A 21,774-nucleotide genomic window follows, 5' to 3' on the forward strand; every position below is an offset into this window, starting at 1 on the left:
TGTGAAAAGCATTTGTGACTGGAATATGGGCATGGCCAAAAGGTTTGTAACTAAGGTGGTGTATGTCATAGTGACTAGTTAATAAAATTAAAAGCTCCATTCCTGTGTCAAGCAAGGAATAAATTTTACAGAGAAGATATTTTGATCTAACTGAATCAATTACATCCCTGCCCCCTCACAGAAAAGCAGTAAAGCAAAGACCCTTCATTTGAAATACGACTTTGTTAAAGTGAAAATTGGAGTAATTCAAATGAGACTACACTTTATTGTATAAATTACATGGATAGAGATTCTGTAGCCTTATAATTAAAAAAAAAGGGGGAAGAAGGAGTTTTGTACATGAAAGATGAGATAAAAATCAAAGCAGATGTGGCACTAGAACTAATGAGGATTTTGCCTTAGGTTATAGGATATTGTTTGTGGGGGCAGACATAGCGTGGTTAAGTCTATAACTTGGCAAAAAAGTTCAGGCATAAGCGTCAACTGCTATTGTTGCCAAAAGAAACAACCCAGCCTGTCCTTCCTTGCTGTCCTGATGGGATGGTCAGCCTTTCTAAAACTGTAATAATAATGGAAACAGCATAAGTGGGAAAAAGTCAGCATGGTCACTGAAGTCCAACCTTTTTTCCATCCCAGTTGCTTATTCCTTTCTCTGCGATACTCCATCTTTGTGCTAGCATAGCTTGTGCCATCACAGAGCAAACTGGGTTGTAGATGCGATCCTGCTGAAAATAAACTCTTTTTTGGATTAGTTTTCAGTTAGAAAAGTTAGATCCTTAATTTGTTTTAATGCCTTACAGTACATGTATTTGGGCTGGTGCAAAGCAATTATGTTGTAGGGACAAGAGCAAACAAATGGGCCAGGGAAATAGTTGAACAGCTTTTGGCAGGCACTGTGGATTGCTGCTGGTGTTTATTGGACTCAGTAATTTAATAAGAGTGAAAAGACTGTTTTGAGTGGCAGTAAATCTCTGAACTCTGAAGTTATGTGGGAGAGCCAGTTATAGTCTGGAGTGTGAAATTATTCGCCCAATAGTAGCTATTTTTAGTGAATTTGTCTAGGCAGGTGTAACATTGTATGATTAAAACACTCTGATGCTTAAAAAGGACAGAGGATTTGTCCTTTTTTACAGGCTGCCCTCTCATACAGCTGTACTGGCACTGCTAATTGCATAGTAAAGGATGATAGTTTTTGTTAGTGCTGAGTTTGGGGTGAGAGGGTTTGTTTTGTTTTTATTCTTGGTTTGTGTGGTTTCTTCCTTTGCAACAGAATAAAACTGACAAAGTTTTACTTGGTTTGATGCTTCTAAGACACCTTAGGTAGTGGTAAAACTGACTGAAACTAGTGGTCTTGCTCTGAGACCTGCTCTTGTCTCCATGCTGACTCACTTCACTTTGACTTGGCTTACGGTGCCTTATTATTCAGGGCATTCATGTAGCATTTTGCATTACTTTGGGGTGGTGTTTTGATTGTATGAAAAAGAGGGGTATCTTCACATCAGAGTAGCTGCTGTCTTAAAGTAAGCAGCCTGGTCAAGACGAGGTGCAGATATGTTTGACTTTGATACACGTAGTCAGGTTTACCTTAAGGGTTAGAGCTGGTCAGAACAAGCTACGTGAAGATAAAATGTTGCCTCTGTACTTGATTTTACACCACAGTGTTAACTTGTACATTAAAAAGAAGAAGGGGGAAAAAAAGTTAAGCCAGTTCTAGGTGAAATGCTAGTATTTTTTGTATATAGGCTACTCTGCAAGCCATAGTTCTATTTTATCATTTCTTCAGAAACAAAGCCAGTTTCAGAGGTCTCTGCCATTTGCTACCCACTTGTTCTTTCCCTCTGTGCTTCAGGCATTGCTCTTCAGGTGTTTTTATGATGAGCAGGGCCACTTTGTAACCTGTGTTAGTGAAATACTCTGATTTTTAAAAACAAGGTTGGAAGAACTCTGGAAAATGTTGCTTTTTTTTTTTCCCCCCCCCTTCTTTCATTTGGATCATTTGACTAGCATGACTTACAGTGCAGTCCATCAGAGTTAATGAAGCAGGCATACGTACGGTTGGGAACAAGTGGCTCTGAATGAAGGAGGGCAGCAACCTCTTAAAGTAGCTTTTGCACTAGCAAAATAGTAGCATGCAAAACCCACCACTAACTTCTAGTATCTTTGGGTCAGGGACCATCTCAGTAGATGCCTAGAAACACATAAGACTACCTGCAATCAGGCAGTGGTTGTTATGTGGTAGGTTGCAGGCAAACAATACAATTGGTAATAAATTTATTTGGTATGTTTAGCAGTGACTTGTGGTGTGTAGAATCCGAAACTTTCACAAATACAAATGATATCTAGCAAGGGAAACATTTTGGTACTTCTGTTTAGTGTGGGTCTTAAAATTTTGAGTTTTTTTAAAATAGGATGTTAATACTAGGTGGTAAGAATAATTTTCCATCTGTAAGGTTTTCAGTTTAGACAACAATTCTGGCTGAAGTCTGAAGACTAGTTTGGTATACTGTTTTCGTGAGACCTGATGATAAGGAAACTTGTAGTGCAGTCTTCATGCTAAAGACTGGATTCTGAATGATACCACTTCTAGTGAGGAAGAGGTCGTTCAGCTGTAGTACTAAATTCAGATTTGAAATATGCAAAGGAAACTTTTTTTTTCAGTGTTGAGGAAGAGGAGAGATTGTATTTCTAGAGTAGGATCAGACTTCTCTTTAAATAATATATTTGTGCTTGCTAGCTTCCAGAAGTAATCTAGTCTCTTCTAAACATAGTCAGGTAATTATTTATATTGATCTGTTTCTAGTAAAGGAAATTCGTATCTTTATGAAGCTCTTGTACAGAATGTTAGCAGCAAATGTGTCTTAGGGATCAGAAGTACTTGTATTTACTTATTTTTTAAATTAAAATGAGAAAGATGAGTAAATGTGAAAGAAAGTGTCCTTAGGCTTGTGATTTTTGTTTCTTATGTAATATTGCCTTTAATCTTAAGTTTTTGGTTTCTAATTGATTTTATTCTACACAGACTGAGGCAATGATGTGACAAATTCTGATAGCACTGCTGTTCATTTTCAGTCCCTCATATATTCGATATTCCTTTGTTTTGGATTTTTCTGTCAAAAAAGGAAAGCAGGAAGCCTGCCTTGACAGGTTACATTCAGATTCAAGGTCTGCTGTCCAGTTCTTAGTTATCCTTTAATCTTACCGAAGTGGATGGAATTTCTTAGGCATATAAGGATGAAAGATTACAGAGCTTGTATCAAATATCTTTGTAAGATGACTTTCAGCCCCAGAACTTAGCTGCATACATCATCTTTTCTGCTCCTCTAGCTCCTTAAATGCAATTAGGTTTTATATCAGACTATTGTTATTTTTTTGTGCCTTAAGAAAGGCAAGTATGCTTTGCTTGATGGGCATAATGGTCTATACCGTCAAGCTGAGACTAACAGTGAGTTAAAAAAGTCTACTTACTGAAAATAGTGTCTAAATAATTTGTTTTCTTTCTTTCTCCATTTCAAATACATTTGTTTTATTTCTTCTTTTAGCTGCCAGCTTGTGGGGTCCATACAAGGACATATGGCAGACTGTAATGAATGCCATTTGGAAAAGGCAACCTGAAGCTGTTCATCGCCTCGACCAGGTTTTAAAGAAACACAAATCTGACTTCATTTCTCTCTTCAGAAATCCGGTACGGGACTAATGCTCTCTTGTGGAATGAGTTGGAAAGCTGATGATTTACTCTTGTATTGTTGTATTACACACCATTTAGGCCCTGACCGTTCTTTTCATTCTACGTTTTTACAGTACATAACACGCATGTGTTATAGCAATCTTGTTCTGCTGTAAGAATACAAATAGCTTGAATAATACATGTAATTTTGTGTCTTGTACAGGATAATTTTATCTATAACATGTTTTTTTCTCTCATTATTTGAATACTATTTGGAAAGGAATAGTAAAAATGTCTGATGATCCATCAGTCAAGTATTAGCTTTTTTCGCTACTCTTGTGTGTCTGAAATAAAGCACAAAACTATTTTATATGGTTTTGGTCAATGCTCATGCTTCAGTCAGGTTAATGAACACACAGAACAGGTGAACACATGAATTTACAAAATATAGAATGTGTCTTGTTAGGAATGTGAGATGATGTGGAAAAACTCACTGTTTCTTGGCTGATGGATCACAAGGTAGCAACTAGAAATATGTCTTCTTTCAGTGGTGTTACTTCTGAAATAGTATATGGCTTTTTAAACTGATAGGTCAGAAAATTTAACAGTCAGCTATAGAGTTTTGTCAGTATATTAGCGTCTGAGTTTAACAGAAAAAAGAATGATGTAGAAAATAGTGCTTTGGAGTAACGCAACAGTTCTGATCAACAACCCAGATGTCTTTCATTGAGCTGATACCAATTCCTGTTGAGAATTGTATCAAAATTTACTTTCAATCTCCATTATTCTGAGTGAACTAAATGTCAGCACCGATTGTGTAAGATCATTTTTGGTACGTTCCCACAAAGAGACCATTGCTGTGCAAGTGTGAAGCATTTTTAGGATGCCTTCAATATCTCTGTTTAAAAATACTGCCTTTGTTTTTATGATGACAACCTAACCTGTCAGAACTGTATTTATGAGGAAGGATTAATGTATAAAGCTTTATTCAGTATTTGATCTTGCCATTTTCAATAACTTCCGATGCTTGTTTCTCTTGCAGCCAAAGAATGTTCAGCAGCATGAGAAAATTCAGAAAGCAAGTACAGAAGGGGTTGCTATCCAGGGTCAGCAGGGAACTAGGCTTTTGCCAGAGCAACTCATCAGAGAAGCCTTTATCCTCAGTGACCTCTTTGATATTGGAGAGTTGGCAGCTGTTGAGCTCCTTCTAGCTGGTGAGAAGGGAAAATATTTAAGAGCTGGAGAAATACAACTTAAATAGGGCCTTCTTATTTAAGTGTACGCTTAACATGAATGCATGATTCAGTCAAGACCTTAGCTTCCTAATGTAGAATGTTCTTAAAAAGAAATCTGCTGTCACTGTAATGTAATAAAATAAGTGTTCTGAACCCTAATGTTCATATTTTATGCAGCTATTGCAAAAGGGGGAATAATTTGAGGGGTTTTTATGATTTACTTTATTACTGAATTTAAAAATAGTTTAAAAATCATTGATTGAGAGTTTTTCCATAGAGCAGTGTAATAGATATTGGTTCTTCAAATTATGTATTAGTTATACATTGATATGTGACTCTATTTGGATCATAATCTAATAACTGATTAGTAAGAGGAGTATTCTGGAAAGTGACACATGCTTTACATGTAGAAAATTGATTTCAGAGTTACTAAAATATAATTGTTAGTTATCATTACCAGCTACTGTTCATCATTAACTTTTTAAAAATTCATTAAAGAAGTAGCTTGCAAATTTGTCACCTTTGGAAAGCCATCTTCAAGTCAACCTCGCTTTCTATTTTGAACTTGAATTTTCGATGTAAATTCAGACAGAAAATTTAATTTTGAATAAAGAAAAGATATTTTGCTGATAATCAGCTTGAATTGATTATTAAGATGGGTAGATATCAGTTGCACATACCATTTGGACTAGGATATTTATGGACTTGTACTTCTATTTCTTTTAAATTTTTGGACATTTTAATAGTTGAATATCAATTTTAATAATAGCATCCAAAATATCTGTGATTTCTTTTAAGTGCCTGAAACAAATCAAAGTGATGGTGAATAACCACGGTTGCTTTGAATGCTACACTTGTATTTCAATTAGAAATACAAAGATATAGAGCTGTTATCAAAGTGTGTACGTTCAACTTCCTGTGACTATTCTGTGCATTTTCATTCAATAGGAGAACACCAGCAACCTCATTTTCCTGGCCTTACAAGAGGTCTAGTGGCTGTTCTGTTGTACTGGGATGGAAAAAGATGCATTGCCAATTCACTACGAACCCTCATCCAGTCACGCCAAGGCAAGACGTGGACGTTGGAACTCAGGTCTGTATTGGGGTGATGAGCTGATCAAAGCTCTTTGCTTTGAATGATTTTAGGGCTGATTAGACTCAAGGGAATATGAATATTCTCAAATTTGTTTGTTTCTCATAACCTGATGCAGCTGCTTTCATGTTTGTTTTTTAAGCATAATATTCTTTTTTCTTACACGTATTTTTATTGGATTATATGGATATCCATTTTACTTTCAGTTCTTTCATGCTAGTTCACCTTTTGGCAGTGTTTTGCTTCAGACACCCTCCCAGTCAGTGTTGCTCTAACTAGTGATGATTACTTAGTATTTCAGAGACTGAGTTTCTGCCTTTGCTGTGTTCTGACTTCCCATGTCCTGCAAAACTGAGAATTGTGCTCCTGCCTTTAAAATGGATGCACTATCTACTGGCGAATGTAATATGCTAATGTTTTTTGACTTCAAAAAGAAAACAGTACACACTGTTTACTTCCAATGGACAGTGATTGCTTGACTAGAGAAAGATTAAAAGATCTGTTCTAGTGTAAATATAAATTCTGAAACATAAAATGAATGATCACTTTAGAACTAGCTCCACCACTTCAGTAGGGTGTACATAATTGGACAATTGCATTTACTAGTAAGAAAGAGGCTGTGAGCTTGTCAGTTATGTGTATCTTACATATAGTACTTTTTCCTTTTGATAGAAATCTTAACTAGCTGTTCCATGTTGTATTCTCATATTCCATGTTCTTGAACCTACAGTTAGCTAAAGAGTTTGTATCCATTCAGCATAAGGTTTTGAGGGCACTGCTTACTGATTAGCAATGCACATTTAGTTACTTTATGTATATAATGTAGTTGCACGTTTTCTGTCGGCAAAAAGATTTGATGGGATTCATTATTTTAGACTTCCTCTGTGACTGGGAACAGTATGATTAATTGTTAAATTTATATTCTTTCCATTATAGTCAAGAATTAGTGTCCATGACAACACGCTTTACAGACGACCTAATGGAGCAGGGTTTGACTCAGAAGATCCTCACTCTTGTGTCTCACATTGATTTGAACAACGAATTTGATAAACTCCAGAGAGAACGAGGATTGGGCAGTGAGAAACATCGCAAAGAGGTAAATATACACTGGGTGTGAATATTCTTCTGAATTACTGCACAGATTAGAATACAGTTAGACCGCCAGGAGATATGGGGTGATTTTTCTTTTTTTTTACTTTCTAGTTTCTGTTCTCTACCTTTGCAAGCTCTGTTACTGTCTGAGGGATCATAGTAACTACTCCACAGCTTGTACTATACCAGTGTGGGATCCAGATTACTTCCTGCATTTCTGTTTTGCTGTTCCTCCCTGATGCTAGGGCATACCTTATTTTTAGTGAAGAAGTGTAATCAAGGACAGTAAGAAAGTAAGCCTAATGTTTGCACTACGTGTAAATTTCTTTTTTTTTTTTTTCAATTCTATTCTAAAGACTGTATATTAAATCATCTGCTCTCAGCACTACCATTATCAGCACCATTGGAATAAAAATAGCAAATGAAAATTCACAAATTATTAAAACAGATTGAAACCAAGTCTAGTCAGGCAAATAATGCTCTTAATAATCCAATTGTGTTAATATGAACAGAAGCATTTCTAATAGTGAAGTGAGAATTGCTTGAAAATGAGTTCTCATTTTTGTAATCCTTGAACTTAATTGAGACTGTGACCAACTGCAGAGTATGTTTCTAGTAGAAAGATTTTAAACATTATTGTTTTAATTTCTGAACTTCTTTCTAATGGGTGATCTGCCTAGAAATTATTCTGTGTTATAATCAGTCAATTTGTTTTCCACCAAATAAAGAACTAGTTTTGCACTTTTGCTATTAATCTAGAAATTATGCAATGAATGTCCTTCTGGTTTACCTTAAATTACCTTAATTTACCTTAATTTTACCTTAAAATTCATTTAATGCTTAATGTTAGAAGTTTTTTTTCTTCCTTTTAGATGGACTACCATATTTCCCTCTGTATTCATTAGAACTATTATTCTGCTGGAGTCTGTGCGCAAATCTCTTCCTGTGTTAAATGTTGAAAAGTTTTTTTATCACCATGCATGTGATTTTACTGGAGATAGAATGCTTATAGCTCTTTATTTTTTATTTAACCAGGTACGATGGATATAGGGCAAGAACGTTATTAGAAGCTCGTAATTTAGCTAAATCAAATACAGTTTTACAAAGACCATTATGAAAGGCCATTAGTGGCTTTTTATTTTTTCAGGTGTTTTTTTTTTTTAACTACTTCTGTTTTCATAAGACTTAAAGCAGTTAAAACTCAGCTTGGGGGGGAGCAATGAAGTTAACAAATGAAATAAATGTTTGTCCTTGTTTGAAAACAGGTAATTTTTGGTGTAAATGTTAGAAAAAAGACAAACTTTGTTTTCAAGAGCCATTGTACTTAATTGTATCATAGCACGCAGTATTTTGCCAAATAAAAAGAAACAAAAGTATTTTTAGTATGAAAATGCTTGGTAGCCTTTATGTTGGACATGATATTTGTTCAATATGTAATAGGGGATGATAGCTTTCATTTATGTTTATATTCTAAAGTTGATATAAATATTTTGTCTGGGGGAAGAAAGTTCTAATTTCTCAGTGTCTTAAAAGTTAGGTATTTGTATAGTCAGTTGAGGGCATCTCTTTTGGGGCAAGGGGAAGACTATGACCTTATCTGGGTATAACTATCAGTGCAGTTGTCTGTTAGAGACAGGAAAAGTGACTTTTGTGTGATATGTTTACAGCTACAAAAGTTCTATGTAGATTCGTGTCTCCTGACCTTGAGAGAGATGCTGGTTTGCATGTAGTCATATTCCAGGATATCTACTCACACCTCACATGAAATACATGGGAATATGAATGCATTTAACAAGCAGAAGTGTGCCTTTTGTTGTTTAGCAATTAAAAAAACCCAGCATTTTCTGTAGCTGCTGTCTTTAGAGTAATTTTTAACTTAACCTAGTCATACTGATTGACTGAGAAGGACAAATTGAACATGTTGCCAGAATGTTTATATTCACTGATTTTTGTTCGGTTTTTCTTTTAAAGGTTTCTGACCTCATTAAAGAATGCCGACAGTCCTTGGCTGAAAGCCTGTTTGTCTGGACCTGCCAGTCACCACTGAGTAAGGATGACACTCTAATCCTCATAAGTTACCTGGAGAAAGTAACAGTAGAAGCTGATGGCTCATTGGACGGCGTGAACTTGTCTCTTCTCATGGCTCTCCTTTACTGCTTTGATGTCAGCTTTCTGGAACAAGGCGCAGAAGATCGTGAAGGTAATGCTGGCAGGTTTCCCAAACAGGTTATGTTGTGCAGATAGATAAATTGTTATTTAACCAATTTTGTTATTGATCAGTAACAATGTTTGTTTTCACATTCATTTACTGGGTGTTGGTGTTGTGTTTGTTTTTGTTCTTCAAGATTTGATGCACCGGCTCCCTCTGCTAGCAGAAAGACAGTATATAGCAACAATACACACTCGTCTTCAGGAGTCTCAGCCTTGGAAGCTACCAGGCCTTCAAGCTACTGTTAGATTAGCCTGGGCACTGGCATTACGAGGAATATCCCAATTGTCTGATGTGACAGGTAAATTACCCTAAAGTGCAGTTGCTGCATGTTAGTATTCAGAGCTTGCAAGTGGTATAAGTCGAAGTATCTGTTACCTTTTTGAAGTGTTAATATTTACCTTTATGATAAAATTACCATTGACACTCCTTTAAAGCTTTCTCAGTATGTGAGTTTGGTTGTCGAGAATTGAATTGCTCTGAAATGTACACAGATTTAGAAATAATTAGTTATTAGACAGTAATATTGCATAGTGTCTCATTGAAGTGAAGAAGATTTTAATGTACTGAAAAATGTGAAAGATTGCATTTTAGCAGCTTTAGTATCCTTTGAACACTTAAATTAAGAGTAGAATCATGCTTATGACTTTTTACATGTGTAAATGTTAAACCTCAGTATCTTGAGAGGACAAATCTCTTTTTAATTTTTTTTCTCTCTGTACTTCACAAGCTTTCCAGGCTCCCTACTAGGTCAGAATTGAGTCTACTACAGAGTATCTATTAAAGAAAATGTAAACATTATAATTAATGTTTAATTAAGGTTGGTTTGTGATTCTTGGTTCACAGCCTTAGATTTGATTGGGTAAATGGATTATGCACTTTAACACTTATTAAAGAAGAAAGTTGAGATTATCACCCGACATTAACTTGTCTTTTCCAGTCTGGTGTTTTCCTGTACGGTAGAAAAAACATAGTTGATAGAAGCACGTCGATTTGCATGTCAGCCGGGTATTCTGAAATACATTTCCTTTGGTAACAGATAATTGTAATTTATTTTTTCCCCTCTTGTGATTTTTGTTGCCCAGCTCTTGCAGAATTCACTGAGGCAGATGAAGCAATGGCAGAGCTAGCGGTTGCTGATAATGTCTTCCTGTTCCTGACTGAATCTGTTGTGGGGTCTGAAAATTTCTACCAGGAGGAATTTTACATTCGCAAAATTCATAACCTTGTCACAGACTTCCTTGCACTCATGCCAATGAAAGTAAGTTGTTTGTGTGAATAGCAGTTCTTGAGAAATGTGGGCATCTCTTCTATATTTCTAACATTGGGACAGGTAGCATAGAGATTCAGATGTGACCCTCAGCTTGAGATGCTGCAGTTCAGAACACTTGTTGACTTTATGGAACCCATATGGTTTGGAGTTTGTTTTCCACACTGAAGTAGAATGTGGTTTTTTAAAACACTTCAGGGTGGTGAGATTGGCAAAGCAAGCTTTTGTGGTGGTAGTGGTTTTGTTTTGTTTTACAGGATTAAAATTTAAATGAATGCTGAAATTGATGGCAATGTATGTGGGTATTGATTTTTTTTGTTGTTGTTGTGTTTTTTTTCTTTTGATACAGACAGTAGTGTAACCTAAATAACTTACAGGTTTTGTGTCTCATTTTTAATTTATTCTTTCACTAATGATCTTTTCTGTATTTAAGGGGAGGTATTTTGCTTTTTCAGTAGTATCAATTGTTGGGAAAATGAGCAGCTGTTTTCACTAGAACAGCAGAAATGCTGCAAAAGGATGTTTAAAAAAGTTTGAAGCAATTACAACAGTTTCATTTGTGCAAGACCTTGTATCTAGACATGGAAAATTAAAATTCTATGAAAATGCTTTTATTTAATTGATGGAGGCCTTATTTTGTGACCTTCATTGTGCTGACTGTAGTTGGAGTTGCCAAATAATTAGGTTTTTCAATGTGCAAAAAGAAGGATTTAAAAATATATTTTGTTCATTGTAACCTCACAGAATGAGAACAGTATTGGCAGGAAAAACAATATTTGAGCCTTAAGAATCTTTGAGGGCATATATGAACATGTTGTAGACAGCTTTTAGGTTTAATCCTAATTTATTTATAATCTGTCGGTGTTGCATGTTGTTTTCTCAAGCTGTCTTTTTAACCCACAGAATATCCATAGAACAGGTATAATGTCAGTTCAAACAAGTTCATGTTGATAACTTTACAGCTATATTCCTGCTGCAATGGCTGCCTGCATACACTTACCACGTTGTTAACAGGCTTTGGACATCCTTTGAAGGCTGCATGCAATGGTGTTTTCTGTAATACGGACACAGTAACATTTAGGAATCTTTTGAATATATGAGGAGTATGTGAGGTATATTTTATGGAAGTTCCTTAAACAATCAAGTGCAAACAGGTTTGGAACTGGGAACTTTTTTATAAGGCAGTTCTTCATTGGATGGTGTTGCTTTATGAAAGATGAAATGTCTCCCTGTAGTGATACCAGTTGTTATGAAAGAGATATAAGGTAGATTTTTTGAATGAAGGTGGAAGAGCTGGAGACTGACCTAGGTTGAGGTTGCTACTATATTAGATTTAGAACAGATGTGACCCTGTCTCCTGTGTCAACAGAACTGCCTGAAAATCCCAAAGTTGTTGGTTGGTTTGTTGGTACAGCTCTCATCTCCATTGTGTTATGGAATTGGAGGCTTTATCTCTGGGAAGTGTATTTCTCTTCCATTTCAGTATTTTACTTTGGTTCAGATCTGCAGTTGATTGTAGCTTATGCCTAAAAATGAAGAGAGATACTTTTCATTACAAGTGGGATTTTGTAATACAGGATATAAGCAAAAATCTGACTGTTGACTTGAATTCCAGTTTGATAGAGGCCACTACTAGTTATTTTATAAGAAAGACTTTGTTAGCAGGCAATTGGGATATAGCCCTACAAGGGGAACTTTTTGTCCTAACTGCTGTTAGTTAGTGGTTGGTTTATGTACTCAGCTCTTTCTACTGAATCTCAAGTTTTAAGTGAAAAGAAGTGTCTGCTTTGCAGGATCTTTTTTTTTTTTTTGTATATATATAACCTTTGTTCAGTTTTATTTAAATCTGTAAGTCAACATTTTATTTAACTCTTCTGTATAGTTTTAACATTTATGCTGCTTACCAGTGAGGATTTGGGTAAATCTTTTGGTTGACTGCATTACATTCAGAACTTGATAATTAGCTTCCGTAGTTCAGATAATGAATTATTTCATTTATCAACACTCAATTCTGTCCGTGTATCCATTTTATTAGTATACTAATATGGCTAGTTTACTCTGACCCTTTCCACAGTTATTTCTAGTTTTTAACTGTTTTTTCTTGATGAGACACAATTATTTTGCTGCTTATTCAATTTTGCAAATTAAGATATATTGTAGACCATGAGCTGGTCTCTCTTGAACATCACCTTGTTTTAGTTTTTGGTGTGTTGAATTGGTTGCTTATTTCTGTTTCTTGTTCCTCAATGTCTGCTTAATATTTAACAAAACTTAACTTTTCATCTCATGGATATTTGCTTTCTATAAGCCTCTAGTGGGGTGTTTTGTCAAAGGCTTTTTGACATTAAAATTAAATGTCAGCTGTTTTTTGTTTAGTAATTAGTTTTTTCAACGCAAAGAATTTTAGGATACTGATTAAAGGGCTTTTTTTAATTGCTGCAGTTGTTCTTTCCCTCCCTTCTCTCTCTTTTTTTTTTTTTCCTATTGTATTTATTGACATGTGGTAATGCTTTTAGTTGCGACAGGCTGGGTCCAAAGTAATTACATCAATCCAAAACTTTGCAAAACACAAAGTAGCTGTAAGTAGAATTAGCCTTAAATGGCTAAGAAAGGTGCAATCCACAGATCTATATACAGAAAACATTATTTTACAGTGTTTTCTGTTTCTTTTCACTCCTTGTGGATAATGGTCTAACTTTCTTTGTTTGAAGCTAACACATCTAGCTTTTGAAGTAAAAAGAGGAAAAGGATCCACCTTTTTGGGCCAAACCAGAGGATCTGGTGAGGTTAGTTGGGAAAAACTCCCATGGTATAAGTTCAGGGCTTTTGCTATGAACTGAGGGCCTTGGCAGTATGCATATATCTTTGAATGTAAGCTCTTGGGGGGGGGAGGGGATTAAAAAAAAAAAAATTCTTGTCAGTATGTGCAAGTTCATTTGCTTTCTTAGTTTTTAATAGGCTGTTTAGACAATTCTGTTATTTCTGTTCTGTTTTGTTCTTAGCTAAATATAGACCAGTGTTTTTCTCCACTTCATAAATTGTGTAGGTGAAACAGCTGAGAAACCGTGCTGATGAAGATGCTCGCATGATCCACATGAGTATTCAGATGGGTAATGATCCACCTATTTCCCTTCGGAGAGATCTGGAGCATTTAATGCTTTTAGTAAGCCCTATTTTCTTTTAAATTACGGTGGCAAAAAGTGATTGTGACTTTCCTTTTTCATCAGAAAACACATAGCTGAATGATAAGATACAGTGCTGGATCGTTCCCTTTTTGGATTAGAGGGATTTTTTTTTTTTGTTAAATATAGACATTTTCTATAACTTTTCATGTAAACGAATTAATTTACTGCCTTGGCTTCTGATGTTAATGAAGTGTCATTTAATTCTTGTTTAGTAAGTAAATACTGCATTGTTTCTTATGTTTGAAGAATTCTTGAGCTGAAGTTATTTTACAAAATATTTAAATATCTAAAATTTAAATTATAGTAAGATTATCTTAACATATCTGTTATCTTAAGCCATCTCATTTTAATGTAACTTAGAAATAGGAATTTTAAGACTACAGGCTGTCACTGGAGTTGAGATCTGTTTAAATGTATGGAAGTTCTTTTGGAATGGAACAGCTTAGTGTATCCAGACCTTAACATTTATACAGTGTTTTATGTTTCTGTAAGTCTTCAAATTTCTCCCTATTTACTGTGGGTGAACTATAATTAGGTTTTAGGGGTTTTCCTCCACTATCGACAGTTATTCTGATAAAGAATTGAAATGTTTAAGTGTTTTTCATGTGTTAAGTGTTTTTCATGTGTGATATATTTGTAATGAGAATTTTGGAAGACTGTTTGGTATTTGCTGTAGAGTAGGCTAGGCAAGGTGACCCCATTGAGGCTGCTGGAATTACAAATTCGTTAATTTCAGTAGAATTTTGACCATGAGCATACATTTAAAAGAAAGATCTTTCTGTTTCAGTCATATTTTTTAATAAAAGAAAAAAAACTGAAATAAAATAAAATTGTAAGAAAATTTAAATAAAGATGTTTATTTAAATATTAGTTATTAAGGTTACCTAACTGCACTTTCAAAAAAACCCCCCATCAGAAAACAGATTTGCATATTGAACTGGCACATATTATATTTTCTGTTCATTAATAAATTAAAAACTTGTACATTTCCCCTTATTTAGCATGAAAATGTACAAACATGCAATTTTCAATATAGCAGTCTTTAATACAGGGATTACTTGTCTTTTCCAAAGGTAGTCCTTTAGGTTATAGGACATTAACAGGAAAATTTATAGTGAAATGCTTTCTTAAGTAGCTCTGAGATATATAGTAAACTTAAATGAAGAACTAGAAATGAAAATTTACTCTGAGAAATTTGTATGTTCAGATAATGGGTAAGATTTCTAATCTTGATACTGCCTAACTTGTTTTTAAGTTAATAAATCAAGGTGTGGAAATGGTTATTTAAGGAGAAATGACACAGTTTTCTTAGCAATGATTTTAATCTATAATAATTAGATAGAAAGTTATGAAAGTTTCACTTATGTGTGCATTTTGAATTTCTCTGGCTGTCATTTGTTCTGATATTGCTATTTAGAAGCTGTCATTTTCAGAGAGTTTTAAGGAATGGAACACCAGCTAATGGGATGCTTTGCCTCTCAGACATGTTTAGCTCATCTAGAAGCAGTGCTTATTGTTGAAGTAATCATCTTTTCTTTATATAGTTGATATTTTTCTAACATCTTCCTTTCTCTGATAGATTGCTGAACTGTATAGGAAAGACCCCTTTAATCTGGAACTTGCCCTTGAATACTGGTGTCCATCAGAGCCTTTGCAGACATCTACCATCATGGGGTCCTACCTTGGAGTAGCTCATCAGCGACCCCCTCAGCGCCAGGTTATCTAGATTTTCTTGAGTAATTACTAGTAACTTGAAGTTAAGTAATAAAAAAACAGGCAACAAAGTTTTTGGTATCCTTATTACAGCTAGCCTCTAAGAAGATATTATCTTTTATCAGTGGCTTATCTGCATGTGTTGTGCTCTGCATGACATGGTTATTGTTGCTTACTCTAAAATGAGCTACTGCCAGTCATACATGGTTGTCAATAAACATAGTCAGAAAGAGTCCTAACGAACCTCTCTGAAAATTTTGTTTAGGTCTGATTTTGTTGCAGTTGCTAAATGAATTCTGGTAACAGTGCTCTTGTGTTTTCTGTCTGATGACCTCTATATACCTTTTTGGTGTAACGGAGAAGTTAATTTCCTTAACTGTAAAAAAACTTTATTAACTGTAGTTGATAGTATTTTGGGGGGTAAAAATCCATAAAAATATTGTAATTATTTAAAGCCCAAAGGTTACAGCCCATGAGAGACAGAACTTAAAATTAGAATGAAGAAGCAGTCTAAACAGATGAAGCAGACATTCCAAAACTCTTTAGATACCCGGGATGCTGTCAGCCTTCAATGCTTCTTGAAGGCCTGTGCAGTGTTAGGCAAAACCTAGTACGAGACATATTGGACACATCCCAAGACCCACCCAGAATACTGGCAACTTAAGTTAGGGCCTGGTGCAATCTGCAAACACCCTAATATGACCCTGGGAGGAACCACTCTGTGTGTGAGTTACTGTGCAGGGATATGACAAGCACTGTGAGATGTGTTAATAATACTGCTGTGCAGCATTTGTGAGCTGAAGTAAATTTTATCACTAGAAATACAGAATTGGAGAGTTAGTATACTTTGCAATAGCATGAATTATTTTGTTTTGTTTATTTCCTCTTTGAAACATGTTTTTCACCTTTGGGGAAACTGAGTAAGCTAGTCTACAAAGGATTTTTTTTTTTTTCTTTAGACTTGTGATTCTACCCCTCTACCCTGCCTTGATTTCGTTAGAATCTGTTTTCTGACTTTGGCTGTCTATTGTTTTCCTAAAATACTCAGATTTTTTTTTTTTTTTAAACACTGATCTTTATTTGTTCTAGGTTGTCTTGTCAAAGTTTGTTAGGCAAATGGGAGATCTACTTCCTTCCACAATTTACATCCCTTACTTGAAAATGCTGCGGGGACTGGCTAGTGGCCCTCAGTGTGCTCATTACTGCTTTAGTTTGCTAAAAGTCAATGGCAGTAGTCATGGTAAGAAAAGTGACATTTCAGCTCTTTCTCAACTCTTTTTCTTTAGAAAAGTACAAAGACTCATTTGAGATGAATTGTGGCTTCATACTTTTAACATTTCATTATTAGTACAAAGATGAAATTGGAAGGCTTCCCTTGAAAGTGTAATCTGGAAAAAAAAAAAAGACTGATTAGGTAATTAAATGTCTGAGCACCTTAGCAAGTAATTCACGTAATGAAATAACACATTTTTTAAAAAAGCTGTGTCTTAACACCGTAAGAGATGCCGAATATCAATATTGCTTATTGTGAAATATAAAACGGGTAATGTCTTAAAGTTAAGTTGTGTGTTTTGTAAATATATAGTTATCTTTCCTGAGCTGACTTTTTTCAGAAGCACTTTTTTCTGTTAGACGTTTTTGATACATGTAATATAATAGCACTTTCTCAAAGTAAGAGATGCTGGTCAGTCCTGTATTTTTGCATTGATCAAACTGGGAAAAAACCCCTACTTTGAAGATATAAATAATGCTGCAAACATTCTGATTCATAAAATGGAAAACTTATTTGTACTGGCTTTTCATATTAGCATCTTTCTGTCTCTATTAAAAAACAAAAAACCAAACAAAAATAGCCAACAACAACAAAAAAAACCCCCAAACCGGAACCTCTAATTTCGGAAACAATAGCTTTACTTTGAACTTTATTTTTTCCCCTAGATAAGAAAGCTTTCCTTTTAAATTTAACTACCCTGCTTGTCACCCTGTAAAAGAGTAGAAAGAAAATCTTGTCAACTGTGTGTGATTTTTCTAGCGGAAAACATCCAAGGAGCAGGTGGCAGCCCTGTCTCCTGGGAGCATTTCTTCCACTCTTTGATGCTTTATCATGAACACTTAAGGAAAGACTTGCCAAGTGCAGACAGTGTCCAGTATCGTCACCTGCCTCTCCGAGGAATCACACAGAAAGAACAGGATGGATTAATTGCCTTTTTACAGCTGACCACTGTTATAGTAAATTGGGTAAGTAACCTTTTATTTGGTTTTCTATGTTAATACGTTTTTTTTTCCTTGCAAAATATCATCATTCATCTGTGAAGTTCACTTGACCAAAAAGGTACCTAGGGCAAATTTACCTAAGTAAATAATACAAAAGTGTGGGAAGCATCAGGAATAACTGTTATGACCAAACACGCAGTCCAGGTGAAGCAGGAAGAGATGACACCTTTTCCTGTGTTGCTGGTATTACTGATTTTCTTGCTTTCCTGACACTTTGGTGTCATGGAGATGTCTTTCAGAAGTGAGGTATATTCAGAAGAAATGACTACGAAGTAGGAAAGTTCTTTGCATTTAATTATGAGTTTGAAAAGGCAAAACCAATAAATGAATTGAGAAGGAAATGGTAGAAATTTGGCAAGGAAACTGATCAACTGTGAAACTTGCCTCCAGAGTTAGATTTAAAATGTCCCCAAACCAAGAGTGTAAAATTTGCCATGAAATGACTGGAAGAGGATTCCAAGAGAATAAAACTGCAATGCAGATTCTGTATTGTGAATTGTCTGGGAAATTCTGGATATTGTGGAATTCAGCTCTTCAGTACCCACGAGACTCTGCAGCCTAAAAATTCTGTGATATAGTGAGATACCCTTGGTTTTGCTGACACAAACACAAGACAGATCAGTGAAACTAATTAGGCTTTTTAAAAATCATCCTTGATAGTGGTGATAATGGGGTGTTCCTAGGTGAGCTGTCATGTCAGCATTGGATAAGTGTGGGGAAAAAGGAACTCTTAAAACTAATATTTCCTGACATCATCAAACCATAACCTGGGAAGAAGTAAATTTGTTCTAAGGATGCAGGGAATTATCATTTGATGAGGCTAGAGGTTTGTTCCTGTCCAATGGTTCATCTGAGAGTTGCAAATGAGCTTACACTGGTGATGACCCTGCTCTTAGACTTAAACAAATTCATGTAAGTTCCTAGCAAATATCCAAATGCAATTTAAGTTCGTAATAGAAATATTGATAAAGTCCCTCTACCAGTGCTTGAAGAAGCTGTCTAGAGTGTAAGTACTTAAACTTATTTAAGACTAACTCTATGAATGTGTGTCTACTAAAAAAAAAAAAAAAAAAAAAAAAAATACTGGTTGTTATAAGAAACTTATGCACATAATTTTTCTGTATGGATAGACGCAAATTTAGTACTCGTGAGTCATTAAATTGGGCTTTTTGTTTAATTAAAATTGTTTGCTTTGGAATGGTCTGCCATTCTTCTGATGTTTTGTGTACCTTCAAGTATGAAGCAGAGTCGTTGATACTGAACTGTGAGTTAGAGATTGTAAGACATGAATAATCTTCAAATTAATAATCTGCTGTTTTGTTTTCTGTTGAACTCCGTAGAGTGAGAACGCTCGCTTGGCTCTTTGTGAGCACCCTCAGTGGACACCAGTAGTAGTCATTCTGGGACTTCTGCAGTGCAGCATTCCTCCTATTTTGAAAGCGGAGCTATTAGAAACCCTTACTGCTTTTGGAAAATCTCCTGAAATAGCTGCTTCGCTCTGGCAATCCCTGGAATATACACAGGTATTTTAGAATTTTCAGTGCTTAGAGCTATAGCATCCCAATCTGATGATGGGATTGAAATTGTCAGTGTATTTGAAATAGTATTGCATTTCCTCCTAAATTTTCTTGTTGCCATTGTCAAATATAATTTTTTTCACTTAGTTAATGCAGTTCTTACTTTAAAACGATTTTGAAAATGACAGTATGGTTTTGTGCCTCAGAGATCTCATTGACTGTGCTTATTTTACATAAATATAGGTTTCCTAACAGTCCTGTGTGTTCAATACATTTTTTTCCTCAGTGTATGTCATCAGTAATAAATGTTCTGTAGGTTACATATTTTTCTGTTTGGGGGTTGGGGTGGTTTTTTTTTGGTGTCTAATATTCTTCCATTGTGAGTGGTGCTCATAGAAAGAAGGGACTGGCTAAAAAGCTCCATTTTCAGGCGTTTAATTTTCAGAGGAAGTTAATTGTAATTTACAGGATATTGTTACCAACTTTAACATTTAGATGGCAAACATCAGACACGTATTAAAAGCCCTACCTTTTTAAAAAAAGTGTTTTTTCCCTTCTGTCTTGATTTCAGAGAAAAATTTTAAATATGAATCCTAAGGAAGACTAATATCAAATAAAAATGCTCTCGGTATTGTTAATTCAAAAATCATAATGGGATGGGCTTATTTTATAGTGTGTATTATGGTTCAGACGAATTGCTGTTTTATTTGGAAGAACTTGAGGCATTTGAACGGCAGCTGCTGGTTTCTGGTTAATTACTAATAAAAAGACCTTCACAATAATGACATTTTAGAATAGTAGTATTTTAAATGCTCACCACCTTTGCTTCCTAATTTATGATATTCCTTAAAATATACTGTTGTAAGATAACAAGGGAAACGTCTTTCCTCTAGCCAGTATAAGACAAAAATCATTAATGTGGAAGTATTTCTGTTCTTTGTTTTGTTTCACAATAAACATGATGCAGATCTTTGAGGATGTAAAGCTAGAAGCATACAACATATAATCCAGCTTTTCAGACAAAAAAATCTTAGCTTTTTACCTTTTAAGAGGATTTAGGAAACCTCTTCTTACAGCTAAAAAGTGATGAGTACCTTTTAGTCCTGATAGAAATGATGGAGATGCACTTCAATTCTGTGAAATGTATTGTTTGCCTGTTTTCATTTCTCTGTTTGTTTTGAAGATATTACAAACTGTGAGAAGTCCAGGCCAGAGACAAGCAATTGGTATTGAGGTAAGGGCTTCTTTGTACCTAGGCAGCCTCTCTGACCATCTGCATATGAGTTCAGGAAACCCTTGCAGAGGCTGCATCTGCTGCTGTGTCCACAGGAAACCCTTGGAACAGGCGCTGTCATTTCACTGCTTCTTAATTTACTCTCAGGCCTGCTTGTAATTTCTGGAAATTTTATCCATTTATGAATCTAGTGCAGCTTCATACTAGTAACAGAGCAGCATCTAAACCCTCAAATTCCTTATGAGCACTTCTTATTAAGATTTTCCTGTTTTCCTAAATTGGCCTCACTTTTTTTACATCTTAGTACAGCTCCCTTCACTTCTAATAAAAGTGGTAAATAAAAGCAAAGTATGTAAATGTTGAGGCATCTCTTCTAGTAGCTCAGAAATGAATGGAGGGTGTATTGCTGAACTGAAATGACAGTACTGTTGCTTCACTGCTTTTGCTTTGCTTGTGGAGTACCATAGACAATGCAGCAGAGTCAATTCACTGTAAAGTAATTCACAGATGATGCCCTTGTATTATTTGTTCTCACATGTTTCTTCCTCCCTCAAAATCTTTGATTTTTCTCCTTCTGTTTTTGCTGTCCTCTTGGGAAGGTTGAACTGAATGAGATTGAGTCCCGATGTGAGGAATATCCTTTAACCCGTGCCTTCTGTCGACTCATCAGCACTCTAGTGGAGAGTTCATTCCCCTCTAACTTGGGAGCAGGTCTCCGCCCACCAGGCTTTGATCCCTATCTCCAGTTCCTCAGGGATGCTGTGTTTCTCCGATTCCGCACCAGAGCTTACCGGAGAGCTGCTGAAAAAGTAATTTTTGTTTGAAAACTTTTTTTTTTTTTTTTTGGATGTAGTTAAAATGATTTGGCACTGCTGATGTGGCTTAGATCTGTTTGAGAAGCTGTGCAAGTTTGATGCAGCAGAGGTAACCTGGAGCAGTTCATAGTGTTTTGATTCTGTAAACAGGTGATTTTTCAACTCATGGGTCATCAGGATCTATGAACTACTTCTAAGGGGCCTGTATAAAAAAACAAAAGAAGTTTATATAATTGCTAAATTTCAATTTGCTATACAAGATTCTGCAACTCTACTACATGGCTAATGACTTCTGAACATCGCATGCCCAAATCTACAAGTCAGAGTTGTCCTTTCCTCATTGTTACTTCAGAGAATATTTCTGACTTGCTGAACCAAGGAATTTGAGTTTCCTTTATGATTCTTCTGGATGAAAGCGCATGCTAAACTGTATACTGGAAGCTATTAATGATCTGTTACTAGCTGTATGCCTA

General features: G+C 35.4%; 1 protein-coding gene across 3 annotated transcripts in view; it reads left to right on the forward strand.

Annotated features, from left to right (window-relative positions):
- NUP205 (nucleoporin 205) overlaps positions 1-21,774 on the forward strand; it is a 53,092-nt gene that overhangs the window by 1,516 nt on the left and 29,802 nt on the right. Inside the window, exons 2-15 of one of the 3 annotated variants that reach the window (XM_050900433.1) lie at positions 3,540-3,682; positions 4,707-4,878; positions 5,848-5,992; positions 6,929-7,088; positions 9,056-9,284; positions 9,430-9,594; positions 10,379-10,554; positions 13,610-13,726; positions 15,328-15,465; positions 16,551-16,701; positions 17,494-17,699; positions 19,076-19,258; positions 20,436-20,486; positions 21,086-21,295. In XM_050900433.1, coding sequence (XP_050756390.1) covers positions 3,540-3,682; positions 4,707-4,878; positions 5,848-5,992; positions 6,929-7,088; positions 9,056-9,284; positions 9,430-9,594; positions 10,379-10,554; positions 13,610-13,726; positions 15,328-15,465; positions 16,551-16,701; positions 17,494-17,699; positions 19,076-19,258; positions 20,436-20,486; positions 21,086-21,295 — 2,246 coding nt within the window. Of the gene's footprint in view, positions 1-3,539; positions 3,683-4,706; positions 4,879-5,847; positions 5,993-6,928; positions 7,089-9,055; positions 9,285-9,429; positions 9,595-10,378; positions 10,555-13,609; positions 13,727-15,327; positions 15,466-16,550; positions 16,702-17,493; positions 17,700-19,075; positions 19,259-20,435; positions 20,487-21,085; positions 21,296-21,774 lie in introns of those variants that run through there. The other 2 variants (XM_050900440.1, XM_050900447.1) reach the window with 2 other exon arrangements.

Source organism: Gymnogyps californianus, chromosome 1 (assembly GCF_018139145.2).
Source record: "Gymnogyps californianus isolate 813 chromosome 1, ASM1813914v2, whole genome shotgun sequence".
Classification (NCBI taxonomy): Eukaryota; Metazoa; Chordata; class Aves; order Accipitriformes; family Cathartidae; genus Gymnogyps; species Gymnogyps californianus.